Below are 14,516 nucleotides of genomic sequence, written 5' to 3' on the forward strand. Positions count from 1 at the left end.
AGGTCATGTTCTTATGGTTCATAGGATTGAGCCCTGTGTCCAGATCTGTGCTGACAGCTTGGAGCTTGCTTGGGACTCTCTCTCTCTCTCCCTTTTTCTCTGCCCCTCCCCTGCTTGTATGCATTCTCTCTCTCTCTCTTTCTCTCTCTCTCTGTCAAACTAAGTAAATAAACTTTAAAAAATTCTTAGGAACAAAAATGAATGTTTTGGCACTGTGTGGGTGCACACTGGCCAATGTCTGCCCCGTGCACCAGGGTGCTCCTCTGTGTGCGGTGCCTCCCTGACACCTGGGCAACAGCTGTTTTGTGCCTGTGAAAATCTGTGAGGGAGCCAGTTCAGTGTCACCATGGAGCAGGGCGTCCACCCCATGATGTTTATAGAAGAGACCCCTTGAACTTGAATTTGTGTGCACATTAAACTTTCTCATAATTGCTATAGTATGGGTGACATGTCAGTTCTTTTGTTCTCCTCTTTATTCCCTCCTTCCAGTCCATTTCACAGAAAACCAATTACATAATAAAGAAAACAAATCATTTTTAAAAGTCTTCCTACAGAAGGGCTACTAGATAACCATGAATTAATGATATTAAGAAAAGCTTGTTTCTTAAGAAGTGACAGTAAAGACTAGCACAGATTTAAGTAAAAAATGAAAAAAAAAACCACAGTATTACTTATTAGAGTGGAAAGTTGGGGGAAGTGTAAGTGCCTTAAAAGGTGAGTAACTAAATAATCATGCTATTTACCTATGGTGGGCTATCTGGTAAATATTACGCTTTCTGAGCATTGCTAATTACATGAAAAATGCTCTCAATATCAGTTATAAAATGGCATATTTTAAGACATAATCTTACTTACATACAGAATAATGCATAGAATAAAAAAGGATTGGAAGGAACACACTAAATTCTTAAATGTAGTTGTTTTTAAAGTTTACCCTATTGTTTTCATAGTTATTCCAACATTTCAATGGTGGTAAACAGAAAGTGTATATTGATACTGCAGATGACATTTTCTCCTAGACAACATCAGGCTGGCCACTCAATTTGTTTCTAAATGAATGCAGTGGAGAGGTGTTAGTGAGGTCCTTTGGGTCAGGGAAACTCAAGTACAGTGACCCTAAATATTCCTCCAGCACTGGATGCTGGGACATGGCACAGACCCAGTACCTTGATATCTGGGTGTCTGTGTGAGGGTAACTTACCTTGGTATGACTGTCCTTTTCTGACTCTGATGCACAGCACCTGGCTGGATCCTGGGCGTGATTCCCTGGGGGATGTAAATCCCTCATTGGCCATCTGACAACTCTCTCCTGAACTTGGTTACACTCTCCTTGGTCACCACTCACCTCATAGAGAGCCAAACATTCTGTGCTGCTCGGTATCAACCTCTTCTGTCTCCACATTTCAGATTGCAGCACATGTAGTAATCATGTGAGGACCTCTGTTACTCCTGCCTGAGGACCACGCCTCCCTCACCTCTACTTCCTGGGCCCCTGTTCATCTTTCTGAACCAGCTACCCCTGGAGACAGGAGTCCTGTGAGGAGAACAGGGTGGCTTTCCAGGCCCCCACTGCCTGCTGATTCAGTGTAAGGCCTGAAAGCCTGGACTTTGACCTTGTGCATTTGTGGGTCACTGAGGGGATATTTCATAAACAACTCTGTGCACTTAGAAAAAGAAAGGATCACAGCCCTGAACAGTGAGCCTTTTGTATCAGCATCCTGGGCTTTGATTTCACATTTACTACACTATTTATCTTAACTGCTCTGCCATTTTCTGTGGGTTGATTGGTTTGTTTTCAGTAGCAATCACATCTATAGACAATCACCCAGGGGCACATAAAAAAAAAAAAAAACAAAAAACACCAATTCTATTTTTACCTTCTGCCATATTGCTCTTCTCAATATATTTGCACATTTGTCAGTTATTGTCCTGTCTGGTAAAACATCCCATTTTGCAACTGCAGCAGAAAGAGGAGGACTGGAGAGCAGGTGCCTGTGCTCTGGGGGGTGACCTCACCTGTGTGCCAGGGCACGAGCTGCTCTGCAGCCTCTCAGACTTTCTGCACCACAATGGGTTATCTATCCCTTCCCTTTCAGCTCCTGCTCTTCCCAAGCTGAGTGGGGAGGGGTGTTTTACACGTAGGATGTTGTTATGGCAACACAAGGCCTTTGACAAACTTGGCAACTGGCTCCCACTTCTGTGTCCTGTGAGATGAAGTGAGGTCAGGTTTTGCCTTCTGAAGCTCAGAGAGTCTCCTCCTCTGAAGCCCCACTCCCCCTGGCAAGCAGCATTGGGTCAGGGACCAGCTCAGGCTTCCACACATGCAGGGTCCAGCTCTTTGGCCAAGCCTTTCACTGGGTGAATATTTCCACCAAGTTGTCCAGCCTTACCCATCCACCCTACTTTCCATGGGAGCTGGCTTGCTTGTTCCAGCTTTGTCTGGGTTCTCTGTCACTATCTGTTACTTTCAGCCTACAATGTCACTGAGGGGCTTAGTGCCTGTACGAGGTGGCAGTGCTGCACTGTGCTGGTGGCTTTTCTTCTTCATTTAGGGGACCTGTTCGCCTTCACGTTTTATGATCCTTGTGAGGTTAGGAAATGTGACATCTGGAGGGAGCACTCTCTGGCACTGGATAGGCATGTAATAGTCTTGGCTTGGCCATTAACCAGCTGTGGGCTTTGTCAAAGCATTTAATCCCACAGGGTCTCAGCAGTGTCTAAGATGTTTCTGCAGGAAGTCCAGAGAGTCCACAGGAAATGGAGAAGTTTTCTGGGAGAAGGGGTGGGGGAAGTGCAAGGTGCACCAGGTAGGTAGAGAATGCACCCGGCCACCTTGGTGTGTAGAGAATGCAGCCCGCCTGCTATCATCCCTGTTCTTGTGCCCCCTCTTCCTGGGGAGAGACCCGCTGCCTCTGGGGTCAGATCTCTGGGTGGTGCCTGTTGGGGAAGCATCTGTTCTGCTCTTTGCTTGTTTGTTTTGCTTCTGGAACATCTGTCTTCTTTTTCTTGATTTGAAATTTAGGACTTTAATGACTTGGTATGTATCACATCAAGGGATATCAGCATTTGAGAAAGCTCTCCCCTGTGGCAGGAGGTTAGGGGGGCCTGCATTTTTCTTGGGTCTTCCAGGTTAGGAAGAGGCTCTTGAAGAATATTTGATGACCAGGTTGGATGTGAGGACATGCTTCTCTTAATTGGGGGATTTCCATTGCAAGTCTAGTTTCTCATTTCTCCAGCATGCTTGCTTTTTGCTGGGAAGAGATTATTTGAAGGAGGGAAGGGGGAGGGGCAGAGGGAGGATCTCAAGGAAAATGTTGCTCTGGGTGGAAGGAATTTTAAGTTAGCATATGAGACGCACACATGCATAGTGCATTTGGTTGCTTGCTTTTCTCTCACTGGCCTGTTCGCTATGTATTGGGCACCTATGCTGTGTGTGGTGAATCCTGTTGGTGTTGTGCCCTGACCCTTCAACCCCTCATCAAGACCAATGCTCCAAAGGACAAGCTGCCAGTGGCTCCCAGGGCACTGCCTGTGGCTTCAGGAACTCTCCTGCCATAGGTTCCTTTTCAGCAGAAAGTCTACCAATGACTGCCAGATGTAGAAGGGGATGTTCTCGAAAGAGTTGCCTGTAGGATTGACTGGGGCCTCAGTGGCAATTTAAGATTTGCTGCTGCATTCCAGAGCCCATCTAGGTTTATTTGTGTAATCAAGATAGGGTTCCCTTATAATGCTACATTAAAATTGTTTTCCAAGTATGTAGGTTGAAAAGGAGTTAATTTTTTCCGACAATAATGGAAGGATCCTACTTGCACTCTAGTCTTATGAAGCAGTAAATAGAGATATAAGCTTTCACTAAAGGTCACGTTTGACTGAATCTTTGTTCACAGTTTCTCCCCAAACCCAGAAAGAGTAAATTCACAGTGATGGAAGACAGCTGAACAAATTGTAATTGTCTTCAAGTTGATTACTTCATGGGCATTTAGACGAGCAATATGGGTTAAGTAAGAAACTTCAAAAGTGTTGGGAAATAGTGTCAGGGAAAACAATGAGATGTAGTAAGTGTGTCAAATCTTGTCCAATTTAAAAAATATGATAGGACACACACATAGGTAGATGTGCTTGGTACAAAAGTACATAGAAGTGCACATACAAATGGCTGAAGATAGAGGGGCAATGATGGGCAGTTGAGGTGGTTAACATAGGCACCCAATGAGGGAACTAATGTGGAGACCCAAGCAGAACATGGAGGGAGAAAAGATTGCACTAAAAAATAAGAAGCATGTGTGAATAATTGGATTTGTGCAATTGTGCACAATTATGTATGTTTTTTTGAATGCATAAAGAAATAAAGTTCATAAAAGGTATCCAGATTGGCCAGGAGGAGGTCAAACTTTCACTCTTCACAGATGACATGATACTTTATATGGAAAACCAAAAAGGCTGCACCAAAAAACTGCTAGAATTGATTCATGAATTCGGCAAAGTTGCAGGGTATAAAATCAACACACAGAAATCGGTTGCATTCCTATACACCAACGATGAAGCAACAGAAAGAGAAATCCAGGAATCGATCCCATTTACAGTTGCACCAAAAACTGTAAAATACCTAGGAATAAATCTAACCAAAGAGGTGAAAATCTATATGCTGAAAACTATAGAAAGGTTTATGAAAGAAATTGAAGAAGACACAAAAAATTGGAAAAAAGTTTCCATGCTCCTGGATAGGAAGAACAAATATTGTTAAAATGTGGATACTTCCCAAGGCAATCGACATATTCAATGCAATCCCTATCAAAATAACATCAGCATTCTTCACAGAACTAGAACAAATAATCCTAAAATTTGTATCAAAGCAGAAAAGACCTCGAATAGCCAAAACTATCTTGAAAAAGAAAACTAAAGCAGGAGGCATCACAATCCCAGACATCAAGCTATACTACAAAGCTGTAATCATTAAAACAGTATGGTACTGGCACAAGAACAGACACTCAGATCAATGGACAGACTAGAGAACCCAGAAATGGACCCACAAATGTATGGCCAACTAATCTTTGATAAAGCAGGAAAGAATACCCAATGGAATAAAGACAGTCTCTTCAGCAAATGGTGCTGGGAAAAGTGGACAGCGACATGCAGAAGAATGAACCTGGACCACTTTCTTACACCATACACAAAAATAAACTCAAAATGGATGAAAGACATCAATGGAAGACAGGAAGCCATCAAAATCCTCGAGGAGAAAGCAGGCAAAACCTCTTTGATCTTGGCCGCAGCAAATTCTTACTCAACACGTCTCCAGTGGCAAGGGAAACAAAAACAAAAATGAACTACTGGGACCTCATCAAAATGAAAAGCTTCTGCACAGCGAAGGAAACAATCAGCAAAAGTAAAAGGCAACCAACAGAATGGGAGAAGATATTTGCAAATGACTTATCAGATAAAGGGTTAGTATCCAAAATCTATAAAGAACATATCAAACTCAACACCCAAAAAAACCCAAATAATCCAGTGAAGAAATGGGCAAAAGACATGAATAGACAGACACTTCTCCCAAGAAGACATCCAGATGGCCAACTGATACATGAAAAAATGCTCAATATCACTCATCATCAGGGAACTACAAATCAAAACCACAATGAGATACCACCTTACCCCTGTCAGAATGGCTAACATTAACAACTCAGGCAACAGCAGATGTTGGTGAGGATGCAGAGAAAGAGGATCTCTTTTGCATTGTTGGTGGGAATGCAAGCTGGTACAGCCACTCTGGAAAACAGTATGGAGGTTTCTCAACTAAAAATAGAACTACCTTACGACCCTGCAATTGCACTACTAGGCATTTATCTAAGGGATAAATGTGTACTGTTTCGAAGGGACACATGCACCCCCACATTTATAGCAGCACTATCAACAATAGCCAAAGTATGGAAAGCGCCCAAATGTCCATCGATGGATGAATGGATAAAGAAGATGTGGTATATATATACATATATATATATATATATATATATATATATATATATACACACACACACAATGGAGTGTTAGTCAGCAATCAACAAGAATGAAATCTTGCCATTTGCAACCACATGGATGGAACTGGAAGGGATTATGTTAAGTGAAATTAGTCAGAGAAAGACAAAAATCATATGATTTCACTCATATGAGGACTTTAAGAGACAAAACAGATGAACATAAGGGAAGGGAAACAAAAATAATATAAAAACAGGGAGGGGAACAAAAGGGAAGAGACTCATAAATATGGAGAACAAACTGAGGGTTACGGGAGGGGTTGTGGGAGAGGGGATGGGCTAAATGGGTAAGGGGAACTAAGGAATCTACTCCTGAAACCATTGTTGCACTATATGCTTAGTAATTTGGATATAAATTTAAAAAAAATAAAAAATTAAAAAAATTAAAAACAAAAACTATAAAAAAAAAGGTATTCCTTTGGCCTCCTCATTAAGATGTTTTTCCAATTTAGAAACACAAGTTTTTATCAGGAAGCAGGAGAACTGGAGAAAAGACCATGCAGCCCCTAGGAGATACCACATTATCCATTTAGGAAAGTGGACAATGTCCAACCACATCTCCAAGTAGCTTTTATCATGCTCATTGCATCCATTCTTCAATATCCCAGCTGCAAAACCATAAAAGACTATCAGGGAATGAAAAGGCCAGCCAGAAAAGCAGAAAGTTACAAAACCAGTGAACAAGATAAAGCTGCTTTGGTAGGAGGTTCTGTGAAGCATATACAGGAGGTGCATATAGAAATAAAATGTGAGCTGAGCAGTGGGTTTTATGTCAGGATGACAGGGCTCTTCCATACACAACTTTCTCCTTTTCTGCCCTCATCTCATGGTGGGAAGAAAGTACACACAATTCCACATGAGTTCATGACTCACCAATGTCAGGAGAGCACCCGGCCCCAGAGTCCAACATGGAACAAGTGGTGGTCTTTACTACTTTTCTTTCCAGGAGGGCTTCCTGCTGGTGGCAGGGGGCAGTTGGAAGCCCATGCTTTCTTCCCATCTGGGAAAAATAGGAGGCCACTGAGTCACACAGGTAGGCTGCTCTTGAGGCTGCTCTGTGGGAGACTCTCATTCAGATAGGGTCTTTGAACACGGGCACTGCCTTCTGCTTTCTCCTAGGTTGTGGTGAGATGCCCATATCAGCTATACATGGACCCCATGCTTTCTGATTCCCTTCCAACAACCACAGAGAGATCCCAGGACTTCTGTGTATGGCAAACACCACTACTGACAAGTCCACTGGAAGAAAATATGATAAAGCTAATGGCCAACAGGATAATAGCTACAATATACAAAGACTGCCTACAAATCAGTAAAATACAAAAGCCCAATAAAAATAGGTAAGAGTATGAACCAGCAATTTATAGAAGAAATAATAAAAATAGCAAAGATATTTAACATCATAGTAATCAATGAAATGAAAATTGAAGTGACAAGATCTCTATTTTTATCTACCAGATGAGGGAAAATTGAACTCTGAGCCCTAGTGGAGAAGACAGTAGCAAGGATAAATTTTCTTAGCGAGCGTAAAAATTGGCACAGACTACTGGAAGTCAATTTATAGTATCTACCAAGTTTGCATGTGCATAATCTTTGGTTCAATGGGATTTCACCTGTGGGTGTGCTTGCAAAAGGAGAAACTGAAACAAGTTGTATGCTCACTTTAGGGAAATGATTAGACAGTGCACATTCATACATAACACCACAGAATCACTAAAAATGTTGATCTCTACATATTGATACCAAAAGTATTTACATTATGTGAAAAAGAAAGTTGCAATGCATGTTGGTTTATTTTTAAACCCAAACTACATGCATGCACAGGTTTATAAACTCACTGTATGAGTAGGTCCCCTTGGGGGAGGCTTTGAGGAAGTGGAAGAGAGAGGGAGATTCACTCTTGTCCTTGTTTCTTTGATCTCTTGCTCCTTCTGTTTACCAGAGAGTGTAGTCAGGTAGGTAACAAAGGCAATGAATGAATGGTGCCATATGTCCATGGGGTTCCCTGATAGTTAAAGGAATACGAGGCATAGGGTAAGGGGTGCTGGTGAACTTAAAGGAGATGACAACTGACTGTGATAATGGGAGTCCTCAACCATGCCCCAAAACAGGGCATCTGGTGCAGGGTATCAAGCACTCAGCTCCCCATTTCCTTGTGGCGAAATGCAGAAGCAGAGCAAACCTGTCCTACTCAAAGCCTCATCTATGACTTAACTTTGGTTTTTATTTTTTTCATAACACACTGGTTTCTTTCTTTCTTTCTTTTCTTTCTTTCTTTCTTTCTTTCTTTCTTTCTTTCTTTCTTTCTTTCTTCCTTCCTTCCTTCTTTCCTTCCTTCCTTTCTTTCTTTCTTTCTTTCTTTCCACTTTTAGGCAATCTGTTCAGCTAGAAAGGTAAACTTACATCACTTCCCTCCACCATATAACTAAGAAAACTGCCTGTTAGAACTCATCTCTCCAACTCAATACTGACCTGAGTCCCAATCATGTACCAGCCATGGGAACAGATGACAAGACACCTGAACAGATGGGAGCCCACCCCATCTCAGCCCACAGGTGAGAGCAGAGAACCACACCCTATGTGAAGGGGCCTTCACAGGAGCCTGTGCAGACCATCACGGAGCAGATGGTGGGGACACCTGACTCACTTGGGGTTGGGGGTGGGGTGGGAAGACTTCTCACCATTGTCATAAGGAACAACCTGGTGATGAGGGATAGAAGGCATTCCAGAACACAGTGCATTGAGAAAGTCTGGAGGTGAGGGAAGGTTTGGCTGGCCTGACATCTGGCTCAGAAACTTCCAGGTTGGGCACAAGGGGAATGCCAAGGGGTGATATTGGAGAGGAAGGCAGATGCCAGTGGTCCCATGTTTGCATTTAGGGCTGTAACATCTGCTCAAATTAGCAAGGCAAGAGCATTCTGGAGATGCCCTTGGAGATGATCTTTGGTCTGGAGATGATCTTTGATCAGCAAGAGACAATTTCCAGGCCTGCCTACTCACTGAATATTTATAATGGCAGCAAACTTGCCACAGGCTACCAAACCACATTGTGTTCACATTAAACACAATCCATTCATCACTTCTGATTGTCCTGAGGAGACAAGGACCAGAACAGAACATGAAGAGCCACTGGAAATGATGGAGAAATTACTCTGTGATGAGGAAGCTGACAGTAAATTCATTGGCCAAGAAAAAATAAGAAACATCTCATCATCCACGGCAGTATCCTCTAGGGCCTTTGAAATGCCATGGTTTCTTTCACATTGTTTTAGCTTCTCACAAATTTATTCCAGAAGGAAGAAAACGGTTTGTGAGGCCCTGTCTCTCAAAGGCTGTGACTCTCTCTCACGCCTACCTCCTTTCTCAGTGCTCAGCTCCAAAAGACCTGTTTCCTGGTAAAGGCACAATTATTTACTGCCCTCTTCCCCAAAACACTCACGAAATACCTGACAGAAAAGGCAGTTTTCTGCCGCTTTTCCTGGCTCACCCCACCAGTGGCTCAATTACCCTTTTGGTATCTGGACTCCTTACAAAGAAGAAGAGGGACTAGAGTCCCTGGAGAGTTTTGATAAAAATCTCATTGAAATGGTGCAATTAGAATCTCCTGTGTATTTTCACTGGGGTTGCAATGCTGTAAATTAGGCACTAAGTCCAGGCAGCAAGGGTTTCACATGGCTAGAAAGGTTTAAAATGAATGGATTTTTGAGCTCCTCACTGTCCACGCTGCCCTCACCCCATGGCCAGCTGCCTGCATTCCAGCTGTACATTTAGAAAATGAAGCACCATTCTGGTCTGGTCTGAGGACAGAGGACAGACCACAGAGACATGTGAGGTAGATAGTACTGACCTTTTGTCCACAATTTTCCAGAGTCCTGGTTAGCATAACTACCAGAAATCTAAGCTGTCATCCAAATGTTGGGCCCCTGATTCCAGAAACCATCAATACTGCAAGCCCACTATTAAAACAAAAGTCAGGTGATGGTGGGGTATAGAAACTGCCAAGGAGGCTTATTTTATTACAATTCCTTAAACTGTCATTGAAAATAAGACTGACTTCACAGGGTTTGCTTTTGCATATTATTTACCAAGAGAGGCAAGGGGAATCATTAGGCTCTTTTCTACAATTTTTACTTTGTTTCCAGGTGAGACCCTTAAAGGTCCAGATACCCCAACACATCTTACATCATGAAATTATGCTTTGAAGTCCTTTCTAATATACTGATAAACTAATGTTGTTCCACCTTGTCCATAATGTATAAATCTCTCTTTTCTTTGAAAATAAAAGTTTTAGGAAATTTGTTCAAGAAGGAGGAATGTTGTGTTGGAAGCTGGCAGTCCTGGGGAGATGTGGCCAATTGCGTTCTTTTTCTGGATGAGACAATAAGTCCACAGTGGCTGCAGGAGTGGGCAGTTGTGGCTGCTGAGGCCTTCCATGGCCCTCCATGACCCTCTGCTGTTCATCCACCCTCCACAGCCCTCACACCCACACCAGGGCAGCTGAGCTATGGTAATGCCACAGCATGGTTTCAACCTCACGTGGGTCTACTGCCTGGACATTCTATGAACCTGTTCTCCAATTTCCCTCAATGTTGATTCGAAGCCACCTGCACCATAGCCCCTTCCTGGATTTCTCATGGCTTCTACCTATAGACAGGTAGAGGCTCACCAGGTGGGGCTTTTAGGGGCAGTAATGAATTCTCAACATCATCCTAGGGAACAGTAATGCTCTGTAGATGACATAGGGATCTGTGACCTCCCTGTTTAAAAACTCACCCTACTTCATAACAGCAGCCAAGCAAGTAAAACTTCCGGACCTTGTCATTGCTTGATGGGCTGTCTTCTAATCTTTATAGTGTTATTTTTGTCACTCTTCACAGCTTTTTCCTTAGAGTTTATTTGTCTGGTATTAACATTACTGCAGCTGGATCCTTCAGAGCCACATAGCTCCTAGACAAGAAACTCCATAACTCAGGGGTTATTCTAGAAAAGCAATGGAAGGGAAATGGAACTCACAGCATAGGTGGCTCAAAGTGGTAACAACCAAGGTGCCAATGGACGAAGCTGATGCCAGCTCTGAAGAATAGAATACAAAGGCTTCCAGGAACCAGTATCTCAGGAGCATGGGCACTCTAGCAGCCCCAGAAGGGATTCTGTGTTTTTGAAACAGAAGGGTTCAGGTTACCCCATCAAGTAAACCATTCTCTAGTCACAGGAGCCTTTAGGTCTCTGGCTGTTCTTGGGCCTCCAGGCTGTTTCCAGTTTGGGGCTATGGAAGCTGCTATGAACAATCTTGTACAGGTATTTCTGTGTGTCCCTCAGTCCATTTCTCTTAGGCAAATATCTGCGTGTGAAATAGGGAGATCAATGTTTACATTTGTAAGGAAAATGTAGACCATTTTCTGCAGTGGTTGTAGTATTTTACACTTGTACCACAGTAGGTTTGGGTCCCAGGCCTCCAGCCCCTCCCCAGTGGTGTGATGTCAGCATTTTTAATGTTTACTGTTCCACTGGGTAAGCAATGATGGTTTTCATTTGTATTCCCCTGATGATAAATGGTTATAGCACCTTCTCTTGCGCTACTTGGTCCTTCATGTATCTTCCTTTGTGAATGAACTATAAAGATTTGTCTTATTATTGAGTCGTTGCCATTCTTTCTATAGTCTCCATATTACTGTTTTTGTATAGGTAGCATCTCCCATTTCATGGATGAGTCAAATGAGACATGGAGAGGTGAAGCATCCATGCAGCTTGTCTATGTGGCAGTGGGATCCAGCTTTCTGACTGTGTAATTGTGTGTGGCCCAAAGTGCAGCCCTCCTGACTGCACAGCAGAGTGTCTGGTGAGGAGTGGGGCAGGGGGATGAGTAGCTGCATTGTCTACCTTGGCTGCTGGTGCTGTCAGCTCTTGGAAGCTGCCTGTGTCCCTCACTGTCATCAAACTCCCTGGAAAGGGTGCTTTAACATGATTTTGCCAAACCTCCACTATATTGATTTCCCTTTGCTGGTATTATGCTGGGCTATGTAAATCACTTTCAGTTTTTATGACCCAATGCTTTGCAAATGCATGGAAAGGCCCCAGATTGCATGTGTTCCCAACATACAGCATGGCAAAGACAGCGGTGAGCTTGTTCTGTGGCGTGTTTATACACTGTGGACTCTAGAAAGTTCAGGAACACTGGAAAAGCTAGGGTGCATGTCCATGCCTTTTCCCTGTGATCTCTATTTTTTTTCCTGCCTGATTTTTCCTTCCTCTGCTTTCTCCCTCCTTTTCCTATCTTCCTCCTTCCTATCTCTATCTTTCTCTTTCGTATACTGTTATTTTAAAATTGCCATCACTCTTTGAAAGGCCTTGAAGTCAAAGGCATCATTTTTGACTGTCTTGCCTAAGAAATTGGACATGGGACCTGTCTTCATCTCAGGACATGGCTCAGGAAGTCTCATCAAGGGAGGTAGAAGGTGCCATCTGTGTAATTCTAGAGGAACACTTCCCTTACTCTGGAGAGTTCTTTCTGGCTTTAGTGGGGGAGATGCACACCCATAGGTATATGGCAGAGTGAGTCCTTGCCTACCCTACCGTCAGAGTGGCTCATGTGTAACAGGCTGGAATCCCTCTTTCTCATCCATGTGCTATGTGCCTGTCATCAGCCTGTCATCAGGATGCCCACCACCATCACTTGTTCAAAACTGTTCAAACACTGCTTTCATTTAGCCCTACTGGGTCATTTGCATGATGTTTGATGGGGACAGATACAGAGAGCAGTGGTGGGCACAACTCTGCTAAATCTCTAAATCCCATAGTTGTTTTCTGAGGAATGGCAGACGTTTCCTTATCAACTTGATCAGAGTTGTATTTCTAAAGAGTATTTCAGCCTCTGTTCAGTACTTGTGCTGCCTCCATTTCAGGCAGGAAGTCAACCTTTGTGTATAATGTCAGGCCAGCAGGTCCCCAAGGGCTGTTGCCAGTGTCTGCAGCTCTGTGAGAAGGAGCAGCAGAGGCAAGGCAGAGCAGATGCTGTGTCAGAGTATCTCTGGTCATGTGGCCTTGAGCAGTCACTGATGTCACCTGCTGGGATCTCCTTCCATATGATGGCTGTGGGCCCCCCCGTGCCTGCCAGGGTCTCCCCGAGCAGGTGTGGAAGTGTGCTCTGGGGGATTCCAAAGCCGCAGAGCAGTGCTCCCTTGCTCACGATGACCACTGCATCCAGAAGATCCCTCACCTTTCAAGGTCCAGATCTTATAGTCCATATGGGGACTTTGAAGAGGATACAACATGGACTTGATCTCCCTCCTGCCTGAGCTCTGACAGCTGAGGCTGGCTTTCACTTTTGGTTCTGGGATGACCAAGGGAAGGCTGGAAACTCTTTCATATACATGTCAGTGAGCCATAGAAAGCTTTCTTCACTTGGAAGTCATTTCATCCCTTCTGCTGTACAACAATGAACCCTCGAGTGAGGCAGCCTCAAATAAAGACTCACATCAGGGTGCTAATTCTTCTGCTTTATTCTCCTACAGATTTTTACATGAGGAAGCAGGGACTGAACACACCAAGGACAGCCTGGTGGGGAGTTGTGCAGACAGACCGCCCAATGTTCTCTACAGTTTCCTCATTCCTGGCTGGGGACCAGCCCTCTGTCATCTGAGTGCCCTAACTACAAATGATCAAAAATGATTTCACATCCACATTGTACACCCATGACATGAATAAAAGATCTGAAGATACTGTCACAGCCAAGAGTGGGTACTCTTCAATTTTTTATCACCACCTTTGCTCTCCAGGCCCTGAGGATTCCACGCCAAGCAATTGTGAACATTGAATTCCATAATGCCATGTTTATGCATGTCTGTGTGAAGAGGGCCTGCTCACAGGGAGTCCTGAAGAGGTGTGCTCAGTGTGGCTGTGAGACTATAGAGTCAAACACAGGCTCACCAAGGGCCTCATGTGTAGTTTGGCAGCAGAGAATTTTGTTGCTGAGGATGAACTATTTCCCATTTCTAAGGCTGGGTACAAAAATCAGCTCTAATCACAGGAATTGGGGAGAGACTTCATGCTTTTAACTCTTCAAATAGCCATGAAGAGAAAGGCATATGAAGAGTGGGGAGACACCATTTTGCTCAATGGACCTCAGAATGTGGAGACATGAGGCAGCAGTAGTTTGGTTGGGCATCTCAGCTACACGGGGATGGGTCCTAGCACCTAGGTGCTCAGGCCCCACCCCAGCCATATAAAGATTGCTGAGAGCAGAACCCAGGCATCAGTAGGTTTTAGTTTTCCGGGTAGTTCCAACATGCATCCAAGCCTAAGAACCATGGCTTTCACAGCTGTAGGGCAATTCAGATTATCCATCAGTCCTTCAGTTAGTTTTGGCAGTTTGCTTTCAAGGACTTGGTCCCTTTCCTCTAAGTTATTGAATTCACTCTCAGTGAATTCTCTTGTTCTCTTTTTAATATCCAAAGCATCAGTAGCCATGACCTTCTTTCACTCCTG

The 14,516-nt window shown here is 43.7% G+C and overlaps 1 protein-coding gene across 13 annotated transcripts in view; it reads right to left on the minus strand.

Annotated features, from left to right (window-relative positions):
• Positions 1 to 14,516, minus strand: part of SYNDIG1 (synapse differentiation inducing 1) — a 186,226-nt gene that overhangs the window by 20,549 nt on the left and 151,161 nt on the right. For 11 of the 13 annotated variants that reach the window (XM_086701532.1, XM_086701538.1, XM_086701540.1 and 8 more), the window contains one exon: positions 6,906 to 7,032. The exons of the other annotated variants lie outside the window; for them this stretch is intronic. In XM_086701532.1, the coding sequence (XP_086557658.1) occupies positions 6,906 to 7,032 (127 nt within the window). The remainder of the gene's footprint in view (positions 1 to 6,905; positions 7,033 to 14,516) is intronic. 13 annotated transcript variants of the gene reach the window in all.

Source organism: Puma concolor, chromosome A3 (genome assembly GCF_028749965.1).
Source record: "Puma concolor isolate L17-30 chromosome A3, mPumCon1.1.hap2, whole genome shotgun sequence".
Lineage (NCBI taxonomy): Eukaryota > Metazoa > Chordata > Mammalia > Carnivora > Felidae > Puma > Puma concolor.